Raw genomic sequence first — 17,539 nt, forward strand, 5'->3', positions numbered from 1 at the left:
TAATCAAATAGGAAAATGTATTAAGGTTTCATTAGGTATGTAAACTCAGATTCTTCCCAGCATTTAGAGCCACGGCACATAATGTCCAAGCCCTTCTACTTCCTATTTCTTACAGATTACTACTGTTTCCATCCTATTTTCCAGGAAGCCTCACTGTCACATCAAAATTATTTGGGAGCATGAAAACTAATTATTACAAACTCCCGAGAAACACGGACCACTAAAACCAGATGAGTAAACTACGAGATGATCAAGGTTTCACGGAAGAAGCAGCCAATAGGAAGAAGTTATATGCTGAGGATTTCACTTGCATGTTTCCTAAGCTTTATGATTACCTTGAAATTTCCTGGGACTTTCAGTTTAAAGTCAATGTTTGTCCTGAAGTGTATCTAATGAATTTAAATCCATAGACAAGAACATCTGAATTAATTTGGAAGATAATCCCACTTCACCCATTCTGTCCTATTTGCTGAGGAGTCCAAACACACAGGAATGAAATAAAGATAGAACTATTTGGCTTTCTCTATATCTCAGTTCCTAAACTCGTTTACTGAGACTGGAGCTCACTGCCTCAGGCATTACCTATGATGGAAAGATAGGCTTTTGCTCTTGCAGTCTCAAAAGCACTATCTTTCAATTTTGCCTCACAGATATACATTCCAATATCGGAGGAAGTCGGGTTGCTGATAGTAAGCCGTCTCCCAAAGCTGTGAATTCCATTGGTTATTTTCACCCCATTTCTCTTCCAGGTCACGCTGAGTTCCTCGACAGGTCTGTGAGGACAAAAATCATTAGCAATTATCAATCTGAATTAGGTTAACAGCAATAATACATTCAGCATAAACTGGACGAAGCTAAATCTTCCAGCTTCCATGGCAGGCTAAGCACTGGTCACTTGGAAATAAATCTTGATACAACTCCACATCCTTAAAAGCCATACATCAAGGCTACATTTTACTCAAGGGCTATTGAACAACGATAGCTAATTGTTATGGCAATGGACCTTAAGTGCTAATGATCTGGTTTGTCTAAGAAAAGGACATTAAAAATAAATACTACTATGGGGCTCAGCTGCATGGGAGGTTCTTTCATTAGTACTCAATTATGGAGATATCACTAGCTACATGGGGAACACAACGGTCGTAAAGGAAAGGAAATCAATCTACCCTTTTTCTTATTATCTCCAGTTCTCAACTCCTCTCCATCTCTAGTTCTATCTTAACGTGGATCCGGCACTGTACTGTTTACACAGACAGCAGAGCATAGCTCTAGTCCAATATAAGGACGGAGAGAAAATCACAAAGCTTATAAATTCCTTAACTTTTATCCTAGCAGAAGATCCAGGCAAACTAGATTCCTTATCAGTGAGAAAAGGAGGGGAAGCTACGAGTCACACTTCATCTAATAGAGTGGTAATCTTGTATTTCCCATCTATCCAAAAGTAATTCCTAAATATCATTATTATTATTGCTCCTATAATACCTTGCATTGGCTATGCATTCCAATGTGATTTCACTGGATCCCGCTACCACACTGGTATTGCATGGAGGGATTACAATGACAGGAGCCACAGGTCTAGATGCGTTATTCTCATCTGTGAAGGGAAAAAAAAAGAAAACAAACACCTATGTGTGAATACGTTAAATGTGGAAGTAATAACGACTGGAAAAGATTACAAAGAAAATGTCTTATCCTATCACAGTGCTGAAAACCCAGAAATCTCACACTTCAAATTGATCATCAGTCATCATCATCATCAATGGTATTTATTGGGGGCTTCCAGTACAAAGGGCACAATGCTTGGGAGAGTACAATACAACAGAATGAGTAGACATGTTCCCTACCCACAATGAGCTTCTAGTTCAGAGGGGGAGTCAACGTTAATATAAATAATCCAATAACATATAATACATAATTCAACAACATATCATTCAATGGGGTATAAAATAATATATATATATATATATTTACATAATTTATTATGGAATTTATCATTAGGGGACCTCCAATATGGTCATTTGCATTGATTTCCATTATATTTTATAAAACCTCTGCTTGAACACATCCTTTTTTTGCTCATTCAGAAATCAAGGCAAGCAAGAAGGGTTCTCAAAGAGGGAGCAGGAAGCAAACAAGCTAAACAAATTTTGCATTCAAGAAGTTTTTCCAAAGATTCCACTTTTTATGATCAAATGTTTATTGATTTTTAAGATCACTTGGTTTTGGTTCCATCCAACAACTTACACAGTATTTCAAAAGAGGTCATTCATTTCATATTAGTTCTTAAAAGGCTTTTATTTCCCTGGGTTAACACATGAAGTTAACTAAGTGGTGTATCAGAAAATTTCAATCCCCTTTTCTTATCAGAAAAGTAAATAACTCTACTTATCTTATGTGAGGAATCAAACTGTAAATGATTTAGTTTATGCTTCAGTTCAACAGATAAACCATAAAAAAAGATTCCACTCTTGAATTTCACTTGTAAAGTTAACCAAGTAATATTTAACTACAAAATCACTCTATGTGCACCTGATGATTTTCGAAAAAGAAGCTTCTTTCATTTCAAAACTAATAAAACTTTTCCAGAAAAAGGATTTCAATGAAGGAATTTGAAAAGAGAAATGGAAATTCATTTAAATAACTGAAAATGCAAAACATCTAACCAAATACCTTAGAGTCAAGATTTCTGCCACTGAAAATCCCACCATTACTCACACACAGAACAGGAATCTGACACATTGAAGGTTCTATAGTTTTCCACAGATCTGTGGACTTTCTCTACACTGGAGACAATCATGTATTCCCATAAAGAATTATAAATATTTAAATAAAAGCTCCAATAGGCATCCCATTATCTATTTTTCCTCATTACAGAGATGGAGAGAATCTGTCAACGAAGTGTGGAGATACAGTGTTTGTGCATGAAAATTCAGAGATTTCAAGTTCTTCAGAAAACCTTTTTTCAATTCTCTCTTTCCAAAGCAGATCATTGTGAATGCTGGACTAGAGCTTACATTTCTGAGTGTCCCAGAGAATCTTACAGTCATTCACAGTAGGACAGAGAATATAAAGTGAATGTCAATCAGATTAAGGGCCTGCCCATCACTTATGAAAGTTCCTGATGAGAGAGATGACCCGAGAAGCTAATATTTGCTAAAAGCCAGGGGAGGGTAAGGATAGCAACAGTAAATGCTCAAAGGTCAGTGAAAGAGATAGTAATTGGATATTAATCATGATTTAGCTACTGCGGCAAAACAAGAAAATCACCCTCAGTGCTTGCCACAGTCAAGATCAGCTACCCGGTGTTTCAGAGGACAGCAAGAGCCCCAGAGGACAGAAAGAGACTTCAGGCTGACCCTTAGAGGTTTATCCTACAAAACCGCTCTTGGCAATTTAAATTGATAAGCACTGAAGTTAAAAGAGCAGATTAACATCTCAGAAACAAGGGTATTACAGTCAGTGGTGCATCTGCTACGCTATTATTAACTTTATAATAACTAAAAATAGTCTAAGAAAACCCACGCGCACTGCATTTTTATTCAGATCACAGCCTACTACAAATATATTAAATAAACATATACGGCTGATATAATGGACATATATACGGATATAACGGCTGATAAATATGTAAGGTCAAGAAGACAGAAAAGGATAGAATGCTGATTTTAAGCACTGCGACAAGTCTCAAAAGAGATTATGAATAAAACCCAATTTAACATGGCTAAAGTGCCATATCTACAATTATATGCTATGCCGATAATAGTAATAATAATAATTGTGGTATTTGTTAAGCACTTTTTGTGTGCCAGGCACTGTACTAAGCCCTGGGGTAGATACAAGTGAATCAGGTTGGAGACAATCCCTGACCCACGTGGGGTTCACAGTCTCAATCCCCATTTTACAGATGAGGTAAAAGAGGCCCAGTGAAGTGACTTGCCAAAGGTCACATAGTAGACAAGTGGTGGAGTGGGGATTAGAACCCATGACCTTCTGACTCTCAGGCTGTACTTTATCCACTCCGTCCTGCTGCTTCTCATACAACCTACATGTCTCCTTGACAAACCCACAGTATGCCCTTCCCATGATTACTTCTGTGGAAACATTTGCCAGGCAATTTACATTTAGTCAACAACCATCAAGCTTCCAAAAACAGATGGGGCATTAGCTGGAGAAATTATATAAAAATCAATAGTATTTATTGAGTGCTTGCTATCTGCGGAGCACTGTTCTAAGATCTTGGGAAAGTACAATATGACAGAATTAGCAAACATGTTCCTTGCCCATAATAAACACACACACACACACAACACACACAGAGCTGTCCTCTGTATTCAAAGACACCACTCACAGTGGAAGTCACTGATGAGCATGTGTGTGGCTGAAAGGGCCAATGCAGGACTTAGAGTCCTGGTCACATTGTGTCCATAAAATGGTGTCACTTGTGTGCTGTTTAAAGTTTGCAGTGCCTAGCACTTTCTCTTTGGCATCCTTGTCTTTTGTTCCTTATGAAGCTTTTGTTCGATAAGGGCCACTCCTTTCTTGATGGCAGTATCCCAGGAATAAAGACCTAGGGAGCAGGGAGGGTTGGGAAGGAGGAAAGAAGAACAAGAGAGACAGAAAAAGAAGAATGGTGACAAAGAGAGAAGAGGATGCATGTAAAGGAGAAAAGATTATCTAGCCACAGAATCAGAGACCTGGGGCCTCCAGATATACGCGTAATCCTGCCTTATCACATAGCTTACTGATGGTAAAAGGGAAAGAATAACCCTGTCACTGATCAACAGAAATCATTTTCAATCTGTTGCCTGAATGGCACAATGACAATACTTCAATGCTACCACATTAAAATATATTTTTAAAATCTTAAGGTATAATTAGCCAGTGTAACGACGCCCATGGCTGCATAGTTGTTTTCCATGACAAACTTCCAAATTGTGTATATATTTAAAAGATTTACATGTACTTTGAAGTCGTTGAAACAGAGAGCATTAATTTAGGATGAATGAACCGAAATCATTTAGAAACAGTTTGAAATATTTATACATGTCTACCCATTCTACTGATTGATGTTCACTGAGCATCTCCTGAGTGCAAAGTCCTACGCTATTTGGGAGAATATAACAGAAGAAAGACATTATTTATTGGCAAGTGGGCTGACTGGGTAATGGAATGACTTGCTTTCTGTCCAGCCATGCCATTGTGATGACTGTCACGTGACTAACGATTGGGACACACCCATACAAAACCATCTTGATCCTTGTGGCATCACGAGGACATTGAGCACCCTGGGTAGTGAAGGCCATTTCTAATGTAACTCAGAGAAGCCTCTGGGGACTCAGCTGCTCTCTGCGGGTGACTGGATGTTGTCAGGTTAGCTGCCCCATCCCAGGCAACCCACCACTATGAGAAGAGGGATGCACCATTTAAGAAGATAAATACGAACGAACGACTGAATGCCAGCACGTGGCATCCTGACTCATTACTTAATGGTGAACCAAGAACCAAAAAGTTCATTTCCCATGGAGTTGTGCACTCCCTTTCCCCACATTCAGGAGAAGGAGAATAGGTTTAATGTGTGATCTTATTTGGTCAGGGTATTGTGGCATTTCTTGCCATTACATATTTGAGATCACTTATTCTCAGTACTTATGTATACAGTGCTTTTGTAGATGTACGTCTACTTATTTAACTTAGACTGTGAGCCCTTGTGGGAAAGAAAATGTGTCCATCCTGAGTAACAGGAAATGTGTCTACCAAGCAGTTAGTACAGTGCTTGTCCATGGTAAGTGCTCAATGAATACCACTGATTGATTTATTGAGTACTTATGCGTTTGTTCTGCACTCTACCCTAAGATAATTTTGAAACTCAAAAAGAAAGGTGTCCAGTTACTCTCACACCTTTGAATGGAGCTAAGGAAATGAGAGGGCATGGTGAGGGATACAAAGAAAGGGAAGAAGAGACAGTGAGAGACAGAACTCTGTACAGAACTTACAGGCAGAACTTACAACAGTGAAAGTGATTAATACAGTGCAAGTGCTTAGTACTGTGCTTTGCATACAATAAGTTCTCAATAAATGCGAATGAACGAAGGGACTTCAGAGCAACTGAGCCATTTACTTCAAATTCTGTGAATGCTCCCGAAGTCTAAATACTGAATTAAACTTACAAAAGACAAGCCTTTCTCATGAAGAGTTTGCAGTCTAAGGGTGCCTGGTCAAACACGTTTACGTTCCTTATTGAGTTTCAAACTGAAATGGCAAAGGAGGGCTGGGGTCAGCTGATCATTTTTTCTACTTGGAAAAAAAAAAATTCCCAAACTAACACTATCAAGGTCTGAGCACGACTCTGAGACTGGACAGTGGACAAAAGTGGTAGTCTTGGTCATTAGATGTGAGATGGTTAGGAACAGCTTTTTGATGATGGCCGAGACAGAGCAGCCCTTTAAAAACCTCCTCCATTTACTTATTCATTCAATAGTATTTATTGAGCGCTTACTATGTGCAGAGCACTGTACTAAGCGCTTGGGATGAACAAGTCAGCAACAGATAGAGACAGTCCCTGCCGTTTGACGGGCTTACAGTCTAATCGGGGGAGACGGACAGACGAGAACAATGGCAATAAGTAGAGTCAAGGGGAAGAACATCTCGTAAAAACAATGGCAACTAAATAGAATCAAGGCGATGTACATTTCATTAACAAAATAAATAGGGTAAAGAAAATATATACAGTTGAGCGGACGAGAAGGGAGAGGTGGAGGAGTAGAGGGAAAAGGGGAAAAAGAGGGTTTAGCTGCGGAGAGGTAAAGGGGGGATGGCAGAGGGAGTAGAGGGAGAAGAGGAGCTCAATCTGGGAAGGCCTCTTGGAGGAGGTGAGTTTTAAGTAGGGTTTTGAAGAGGGAAAGAGAATCAGTTTGGCGGAGGTGAGGAGGGAGGGCATTCCAAGACCGCGGGAGGTACTTATCTTTCCCAAGCCCAGGAGTCTGTACTGATGCTAGGTTTCTACCCCATATTCCCAAGTATTCCTAATCAACTGAATTTATTGAGTGTTTACTGGGTGCAGTGTACTGTACTAGGCGCTTGGGAGAGTTGGTAGGCACACTCCCTGCCCACAAAGAGCTTACACTCTACAGAAGATAATCAAGTTAGACCCAATTCCTTTCCCAAATGAGATTCGCAGTCTAAGTAGGATGGGGAACAGGTATTGACTCCCCCTTTTACAAATGAGACAACTGAGGTCCACAGAAGTTAGGCAACTTGACCAAAATTAGACACTAGGAAAGGAAGAAATCCAGGGCTAGAACCCAGGGCCTCTAACTTTCCTCTAGCTCATGCCACTTCCCCAAAGTGGAATTCCTCTAGGGGGCAGAAAAAAATCCCCCACCGTCTAATCCTGAAGAGTGTTAAACCTTGAGCCTATTACTTCGGATTATAATCTAAGGGATGTAAAGAATCTGCTTCTGTATAAATACAATATATATTTACCTAAAATAATTCTATCATTGCTTAGTCACATGGCTTTGGGTGACTGCTTAGCAGAACTTGAACAATAAATACAATTTTTCCCCGCACTCTAAACTTGCCTCCTCATAACTCCTTATGTGAAAAGAACAGTTTGGAAGTCCCTGACCTGATCTTTCCTTATGTACAGCAAAAGGGGTTCTCTCCCTGACCCCGAGAAGCACATCCTGAGAAGCAACATGGCTCAGTGGAAAGAGCACGGGCTTGGGAGTCATTGGTCATGGGTTCTAATCCCAGCTCCGCCACTTGTCAGCTGTGTGACCTTGGGCAAGTCAACCTCTCTGTGCCTCAGTTCCCGCACATGTAAAATGGGGATGAAAGCTGTGAGCCCTACGTGGAACAACCTGATTACCTTGTATCTACCCCGGCGCTTAGAATAGTCCTTGGCACATAGTAAGCGCTTAACAAATACCAACATTATTATCCTATGGCAGATGGTTAGAATTTGTGGAGTTAAAAAAAAATGGCTCCAAGTCCTGTTAGGGAAAGAGGAGTTGGGTGAATTTTATTCTTTCATTCTGTTTCAATATCAGATTTTTAATTGTCTGGAGTACGTACTGGTTTTTCCATATTATTTAGGGGAGGCGATATCCTATGGCGGATGGTTAGAATTTGTGGAGTTAAAAAAAAAAATGGCTCCACTTAATAATAATAATAATGTTGGTATTTGTTAAGCGCTTACTATGTGCCGAGCACTGTTCTAAGCACTGGGGTAGACATAGGGGAATCAGGTTGTCCCACGTGGGGCTCACAGTCTTAATCCCCATTTTACAGATGAGGGAACTGAGGCACGGAGAAGTTAAGTGACTTGCCCACAGTCACACAGCCGACAAGTGGCAGAGCTGGGATTCGAACTCATGAGCCCTGACTCCAAAGCCCGTGCTCTTTCCACTGAGCCACGCTGCTTCTCCGGGAAAGAGGAGTTGGGTGAATTTTATTCTTTCATTCTGTTTCAATATCAGATTTTTAATTGTCTGGAGTACGTACTGGTTTTTCCACATTATTTAGGGGAGGTGATATCCTATGGCGGATGGTTAGAATTTGTGGAGTTAAAAAAAAATGCTCCAAGTCCTTTTAGGGAAAGAGGAGTTGGGTGAATTTTATTCTTTCATTATGTTTCAATATCAGATTTTTAATCGTCTGGAGTACGTACTGGTTTTTCCACATTATTTAGGGGAGGCGATGTCCTATGGCGGATGGTTAGAATTTGTGGAGTTAAAAAAAAATGGCTCCAAGTCCTTTTAGGGAAAGAAGAGTTGGGGGAATTTTATTCTTTCATTCTGTTTCAATATCAGATTTTTAATCGTCTGGAGTACGTACTGGTTTTTCCACATTATTTAGGGGAGGCAAAATGGATGGTACGGTAATGGGATGAACTGGCTCTTCTGTTTTCAAATCAACAGGCCTGTTCCCTTCTAAATACCAGCAGGGGGAGCTAGTGACTTTAAATCATTTGCTCTCCATCAATCACCCCAGACCTCACAAGTTTTTAAACAATATATTAGTTCACGTAAAATAAGATCAACTAGATTCAGACTGAAAATACTTAACTGAGTTATGTGAGCATCTCTTAAAATGTGTAGCAGCTGAAAATACACAGGATCAGTATGTCCACATTTTCTTACATTTCTCAAGGAACTGGGGCAATAGACGCTCAGCGGAGTAGAAAACAGAAGCAAATTTCAAATTTCACTTTCTGACGGGTTTCTAAACATAACTGGGCAAGAGAATTTCTTTCTGCTGCAAATTGTTAAGGACCAAATGAATATTTAACCCTCCGAGCCCCGCGAAGTTCACTGAGTCTATCAACCATCTGATCTCGAGTTTGAATTGGCAAATGTTTACTATGATAATGGTAATAATGATATTCATTCAATAGTATTTATTGAGCGCTTACTATGTGCAGAGCACTGTACTAAGCGCTTGGGATGAACAAGTCGGCAACAGATAGAGACAGTCCCTGCCGTTTGACGGGCTTACAGTCTAATCGATAATGATGGCAGTTGTTAATTGTCAATAGGTTTATGGTTTGCTGTGATGGCATTTCAGTACAGAATCAAAACCTCTGTGTTTTCTGGGAAGCAATCACCCCTTAGTTCCATCATGTGGCATTATGATAAAGGCTAGCGAGAATGATAAATGGGACAATGTGAGACGGATGGGGAAAAAGGGGTTTATTGTGGCAAAATAATATTCCAGAAGCTCTTGATGCTCCCTCAGAATTGTGTATTCTTGCTTTTTGACTCATGAATCATCTTGTTGACTGTCCAACAGTAGGAAGGGAAGACAAATGGAAGAGAATGCTGCAGTACTTTCCATTTACAATTTTACCTTTTGCATCTACATCCATTTTTATCTGAATACACTTCTGGGCATCTTTCTTGACAAGAGATGATAAATAAAATAATATGACAATTTGACAAACAATCTACCTATTTCTTTCCTTCTCATTTATTATCTGTTTGAAAACTTGCACATTCGGAAATGAATAGAATGTACAAATAATCCTGGTTCGTCTGCTTTCTATTCGTCAGAGCAAAAGGAAGGTGACAAGGAGTAACCCTCCAGTTTTAACTATATTTTTAAAAATAGTGTGCATTTGGTAACTGCTGGTCAGATAAGGTTCTAGAAACAGCTAGAAGAAAGTGTGGCCTAGTGGAAAGAGCCTAGGCCTGGGAGTCAGAGGACTGGCTTCTAATCCCAGTTTTCCCACTTGTCTGATTTGTGACTTTGGGAATGACACTTAACTTCTCTGTGACTCAGATACCTCATCGGTAAAGTGAGGATTAAAACTGTGAGTTCCACAGGGGACATGTACCATGTCCAACCTGATTATCCTGTATCTACCCCAAGACTTAGTACAGTGCCGGGCATATAGGAAGCCCTTAAATACCAAAAAAAAAAAAAAGAAAATCAATAACCGATTTCCAAAAATATCCAGTTGACAATTTGGCTTTTACTTGGTTAGATGGGTTCATCATTTAATATTTTAATGATATGTGTAAAATGAACTGAATTTTCACAGTAATTATATAATGTGAGGTATGCATACCAACGACTGTCATATTTGATGACACTACAAGTAGTAAGAACCTATTCATGCATTTAAGTGAGTCTATAAAGGTCTCTGCATAAATGACAATCCAATCCATCTTTGCTTAGGTAAAGACAGTCTTTTGCCTTGGTGGTGCACTTGCCATATTTTTAAAAATAGTCTTTGTTAAGCGCTTATTATAGTAATACTAATAATAATGATGGCATTTGTTCAGCGCATTATATGTGCAAAGCACTGTTCTAAGCGCTGGGGAGGATACAAAGTGATCAGGTTGTCCCATGTGGGGCTCACAGGCTTCATCCCCATTTTACAGATGAGGTCACTGAGGCCCAGAGAAGTGAAGTGACTTGCCCAAAGTCTCACAGCTGACAAGCGGCAGAGCCAGGATTTGAAGCCATGACCTCTGACTCCCCAGCCCGTGCTCTTTCCACTGAGACACGCTGCTTCTATGTCAGGCACTACACTAAGTGCTGGAGTAGATGCAAGATAATCAGATTGGACATAGTTCACGTCCCCCATGGAACTCAGCATCTTAATCCCCATTTTAGAGATAAGGTGCTGAGGCACAGAGCAGATAAGTGACTTGCCCAAGGTCACAAAGCAGAAACTGTAAGCTCGTGGGCAGGGAACGTGGCTGTTATATCGTACTCTCCCAAGTGCTTAGTACAATGTTCTGCTTAGAGTAAGCACTCAGTAAATACGTTTGACTGACTGACAAATGGCAGAGTGAGATTGGAACCCAAGTCTTCTGACTCCCAAGCCTGGGCTCTTTCTACTAGGCCATGCTGTTTCTCTGCATTTGCAGGAACTGTCATTATTTTATAATCTTCCTTTGATATTCCTTTCTTCCCTAGGCTTCTACTCATGGAGAGATCCCTTCCTCTGGACTGCCTCCAAAATGTAAGCCCCTTTTGGGTAAGGATCATGTCCGTCAAATCTATTCCACTGTACTCTGCCAAGGCTTAATACGGTGCTTTGCACACAGTAAGCACTGAGTAAATACCACTGATTGACCCCGCAGATATCTCCTAACAGCCTACCTCTATACCTCATTGACTAAAACGGGACTTCCCCATGTCTTAAATTCATTAGTTCTGCCCTTTTGGCTTCCTATACCCTTTTCCAGTTTATCAGACCACAGCTACTTGGGTATTCTGATATCATGCATTCTACTCCTATGTCTCTCCTAGGACACCTGTACTGCTATACACTTTTCCTCCATCCTGGTAAACTGTGTTTTATAAATTAACTATTGGTTTATCTGGTTTACTATTCGATGTCAAATACCTCCTGAGCTCAAGAAACTACTTGAAGAGCCAGATGTCCCTCTGCGGTAATTCCAGATCTCATAGTTATAGAAATGGTTGGAGAATATGTCAACTTAATGAACCTTTAAAATCGCTATGAAGTTTGAAGCCCCATTGCTGCTTATTCTGCCTCTCCCCTGAAGGACAGGCTGGCCATTTTGATTCAGTTTTTGCCTATCTAGACATTACTTGGTTAACGTACTACATAGGCAACAGATTTTGAAAATACATATGAACGCAGAACTGTGACACCTGATTATCCTGTATCTCCTCCAGCACTTAGTACAGAGCTCTGTACACAGTAAGCGCTCAGTACACGCTATTGATGTAGTAAGCACTTAAACACAACAATTACTAAGAAATACCAACCTAATTATTGTTCATGGTAGTAAGGAAGAGGAAATCATTCACAAATAAATGTCAGTTTTCTGAAGGGAATAATTAAGATTTTATGAATGAACCAGGTTAGACTACTTTCAGCACGGAAAAAAATGCACCTGGGATCCTGCCCAAGCCCAACAACTGTGAACTGAAGCTAATCAAGGGATTTTAGCTTCCAGCAGAGTGGTAGAAATACAATAGAAAAGGTGTTCTTTTCAAAGTCTATAATGAAAGAAAGAAAAATATTAATAAGATTGCTATTGTGAATGTTTTTCAAAGGTTTAGATCAAAATTAACCAATGATAAGAAATATTAAAACACAATTTCAATCCTAATGTTTAAAGGGCGGAGCAAACAATTCACTGTGTTGAAAAGTCTCTTAGTTAGCTTAATGTCCTGGAATACAAGGCTCATATTGATTATTTGAGTGAAGGATTGTAAGAAAGTACACAAAACCCTAATGACATGGATTCCCTAGTTGCCGCCATAAAAATGGTTTTAAGAACAAGAATGTTAAATGAAAAATTCCCATAGAAAGTAATGGAAAGTGCTTTACTGTGTTCCCAAGAGCCCAAATCTTGGCCAAATCAATATGTTAAAACCAGTGATAAAAATACAATGATTACAGTAGCATGATCAAAAAGAAATGCAAATATGTTCCAATAAGATATTTTTGAACTGCATTTTTTGTATTCAAATACAAATGATAAATTTTCAGGGTTATCTTTTGCAGCCATCTCAGCAATGACACCTTGGACTTAGGTGCTAAGAGCTATCACCAAAACAAATGCCATAAAAAGAGAAAAAAACAATTGTTGAAATAGGCTTTTAATCTCTCTACTCATGTCAGTTAAGTACTTCAAAGGCTGAGGAGGTGGAAAGGAGATAGTGTGGAAGGAAGGTATTTGAGCCAAGGTAAACTTTGCACCTTCTGCAAACCAGGGCATTCCCTTTGAATTCAATCAATCAATCAATCCATCGTATTTATTGAGCACTTTCTGTGTGCAGAGCTCTGTACTAAGTGCTTGAGAGAGTATGATATAACATCTTTAATGCATCAATCATATTTATTGAGTGCTTAATGTGTGCAGAGCCCTGAACTAAGCACTCCAGAGAGGACAATATAAGAGTTGTAAAACAGGCTCCCTGCCTACAAGGAGATTATAGTGTTGCTCAACAGTTTGATTTAGAAAGAGCATTAAATGAAGAGCATTTAGCAATGCATCCTTGTGTCTATTTAATCAGCTCGATGTATATTCTGATTGCATATTGCATGATCTGCGCCTTCTTTACAATCTCTTGAAATTTCAGACATTACTTTTAGGTAACTGGACACATGTAATCAATCTATCACAGACAATCGTACTCATAAATTTAAGGTTTAGGGAGGCAGGGAAGTCCAGAGAAGGAGCATGGGAGTGGAAGTCATGACACTCCGATTCTAGTCCTTCTAGTCACTAGCTCTACTACTTGCCTGCTGTGTGTCCTTGGGCAAGTCACTTATCTGTGACTCAGTTTCCTTATCTGTAAAATGGGTATAAAATAGTCATTTTTCTCTCCCTCTTGGATGGTGAACCCCATGTGGGACAGGAACTGTCATCTGGTAATCCTGTATATACTCCAGAGCTTAGCAAAGTGTTTGGCACCGAATAAGCACTTAACAAATTCCACCATCAGTTTGTGTCTCGTTCCAAATACTCTGCCCTAGAGGTCTTTTGTGACTTTGATGAGATTTCAGTCTGATTTTTTTTCTTATTTTTTTTTCTGAAGAATGATCACAAAAATTTCTTGGTTTATCTACACTACCATATTGAAAAGTGATCAATCAGTGGTATTTACTGCACGCTTATCACGTGCAGAGTACCGTACTATGTGCTTGGGAAAGTACAATGAAGTAGACATGATTACTGCATACAAGAAATGTGACAATCAAGTGGGGGAAACAGACATTACATAGAAGATGATTCACCCCTTCAGAATGGTAAGTGGATAGATGGCTCTATGAATGAAAACCGAGAAAGAACCACCCAGATCGGAAATTTCTAGAGAAATTAGAGTTACGCCCCTCAAATGCATCGAAAACCCTCATACCATGTCCTTGACACTCCTCCACTCCTTTTTAAGAGACGAAGATATTTAGAAAATTGGATTACATTGAGGCTACTTTGGCCTGCTACAGAAATCACTGTTCAACCCCAGAAGCATTAATTATACAGATCTTGCAGCCCAAGGTCATCTTTAATGGCATTCTATTTATAAAAGAAGCTTGCTTGGGGATCTATACTGCTACTTTATCCTCAGAGGTCTCTTACTTCTCAAGAGTGAAAAGCAGCATGGCCTAGTGGACAGAGCATAATCCTAGGAGTAGAAGGACATAGGTTTTAATCCCAGTTCTGCGTCTTGTCTATGTGACCTTAGACAAGTCACTTCACTTCTCTAGGTCTCAGTTACCTCATCTGTAAAATGGGGTTTAAGACTGAGCCCCTAATGGGATATGGACTGTGCCCAAGCTGATTAGCTTGAATCTACCCCAGCGCCTAGACAGTGCCTGGCACATAGAAAGTGCTTAACAAATACCCTAAAAAAAGAGTTTTGATAATGGGAAGAGAATTATGAAATAAAGAGAAGAGCTTATGCAGGGAGAGTTACAGTGACATGACAGGAAATAGACTAGAGACTGGGGAAGGCTCGAGTAGATTCCATAAGGGCCAAAGTTCACCATCCAACTGTCTAAACTATGGTCCTTCCTCCCTTCATCCCTCTCTTCCTCTCCATTATTTTTTTTTCTCCATAAAGGAATAAAAGTCTTTACAAGTCTTGAAGCAGCATGGTCTAGAGGAAAGAAAACAGATCTGGGAGTCAGAGGACCTGGGTTCTAATCCTAGCTCTGACACTTGCCTGCTGTTTGACCTCGGGCAAGTCACTTTGTCAACCGTTATATCGTAATAATAATAATGGTATTCGTTAAGCACTTACTATGTGCCAGGCACTGTTCTAGGTCCTGGGGGGATATAAGCATATCAGGTGGACACAGTCCCTGTCCCAAATGGGGCTCACAATCTCAATCCCCATTTTACAGACGAGGTAACTGAGGCCCAGAGAAGTGAAGTGACTCGCTCAACATCACACAGCAGACAAATGACGGGGCCGGGATTAGAACCCATGACCTTTTGACTCCCAGGCCCGTGCTCTAGCCATTATGCCATGCTGCTTCTCCATACTGTACTCTCCTAAGCACTTACTATAGTGTTCTGTACTCAGTAAGTGCTCAATAAATTTGAATGACTTAACTTTTCTGTGATTCAGTTTCCTCATCCGTTAAATGGAGATTCAATAGCTGTTCTAGTTCCTACTTAGACTCATATGGGACAGGGTTTGCATCCAACCTGATTATCTTATATCTACCCCAGCTCTTAGTACACTATTTGGTACACAGTAAATGCTTAACAAACACCACAATTATTATTAATAACACCAGGACTGTTCATATTAATGATGTCCAAGCAAGTGAAATTTCTCTTTTGAACGGTCAATGTTCTATGGAAGTTGTTCTCGCTCAAAAAAACCCCAACAACCTGGAATTTCTCCTTTGCAGGCTTATGGTGGATCAATCTCTTAACTGCTTTATAAGATTGCCTCCAACATCATATGATAATAATAATAATGTTGGTATTTGTTAAGCGCTTACTATGTGCCGAGCACTGTTCTAAGCGCTGGGGTAGATACAGAGTAATCAGGTCGTCCCACGTGAGGCTCCCAGTTAATCTCCATTTTACAGATGTGGTCACTGAGGCACAGAGAAGTTAAGTGACTTGCCAACAGTCACACAGCTGACAGGTGGAAGAGCTGAGATTCGAACCCATGACCTCTGACTCCCCAGCCCGGGCTCTTTCCACTGAGCCACGCTGCTTCAATAAATGACAAAAGCAACACAACATATATACACTTCTTCATTTGAAAATAATTCCCTAAATGGATAGACAAATAATTTTCTAGCATCAGGATAAAAGAATGTTTCCCTTTCGGAAGATGGAATGGTGTGAGTACATACTATCTCTTTACGTAAATAAATGTGTTAGTTGAATGCAGCAGTCAGAGAACAAGGCAGGTACTATAAAGAGAAACCTAAGAGGAAGTTATTGCTTAGAATTCTTTGCTTATCATTTTCAGGAACGGGTAGCACCAAAAGAAAATTGTCAGGTTTTCATTTGGCCTCTTAGCCCGCTCGTTCAGTGCTTCACTACCCCAGTGATCAGCTATTTGGCATCTCAGTTGGGCAGAGTTTAAGCCATTGGTCATGATGATGAGAACAGAGAACAGTGCCCAGATCATAATGCTAGGGACATATTGATAGCTCCATAGTGAAAAATGGTAGCCAGTAGCCCAAGGAAATCCCTATCCCCTTTCTCCACTTCTTTTCTTTTTGTTCAAAATTATAATCAGAATTACCCTACGGTGTTGCCACTGAGGTACAAATACATTGGAAATTCTTATGAGAAAAAGGAAGATAAAATAAAATAGAAAACGCCTCCTTTCCTGTCTACCCTAGCTTTCTTTAAAATGAATAAATCCAGTCCCACAGAGCAAGAATAGAGTGCTCTGCTAGTACAAGACATTTTCTGATATGACCCAAGGTTATCTATTCAAACTAACTGGTTTTGTATTCTGTCTGGTGTGGAGCAAACTTTCTTTAAGGCAACATAACCCCATTTATATTTCAGTATGAAAATCCTCAATCTAGGCATGCTGGAGGAACTGGGGAGTAGGGAAGGAATGGAAAAAATTAGAAGCTGTTCATATACAGAATTACAAAAAAAATACTTAGCCCTTATGAAAAAATAAATGGGTGTCAGACAGACATATCAACTTATCCTATAACATGTGGTTTGCATTATTGCAAAATCCTCCTCTGAGGAAAACTTGGGCTACCGTATTTACCCTTTCCAACGCCATGCATGTCCCCAAAGATCCTTTCTCCCAACATCAGGACACACTATAATTACACAGTCTCATATTGTTGGATAACATTTCCTAAATCCTAAAAGGCATTCTAGCCAAAATATGCAGCATAATCACATTCATGGCCGAACTGTCTGTATATGCCCATGCACTATAAAACTAAAATCTGTACCTTGCCTGGGCTTTACTCGGTAAAAATTTTCTCTTTCCATGACAAAAAAGCATTTACAAACACTGCCACTAGTAGCGAGTGGCATTACTTGGTGGGGGAGGGGGTGAGAGTTGCTCCAGCTTATCCTACAGCATAATGGGATGAATG

General features: G+C 39.8%; 1 protein-coding gene across 3 annotated transcripts in view; it reads right to left on the bottom strand.

Annotated features, from left to right (window-relative positions):
* SDK1 (sidekick cell adhesion molecule 1) overlaps positions 1-17,539 on the bottom strand; it is a 739,495-nt gene that overhangs the window by 256,143 nt on the left and 465,813 nt on the right. For all 3 annotated transcript variants that reach the window (XM_029057499.2, XM_029057498.2, XM_029057500.2), the window contains 2 exons: positions 1,483-1,594; positions 583-773 (listed from right to left, as the gene is read on the bottom strand). In XM_029057499.2, coding sequence (XP_028913332.1) covers positions 583-773; positions 1,483-1,594 — 303 coding nt within the window. The remainder of the gene's footprint in view (positions 1-582; positions 774-1,482; positions 1,595-17,539) is intronic.

Source organism: Ornithorhynchus anatinus, chromosome 2, assembly GCF_004115215.2.
Source record: "Ornithorhynchus anatinus isolate Pmale09 chromosome 2, mOrnAna1.pri.v4, whole genome shotgun sequence".
In the NCBI taxonomy this organism is placed as follows: Eukaryota; Metazoa; Chordata; class Mammalia; order Monotremata; family Ornithorhynchidae; genus Ornithorhynchus; species Ornithorhynchus anatinus.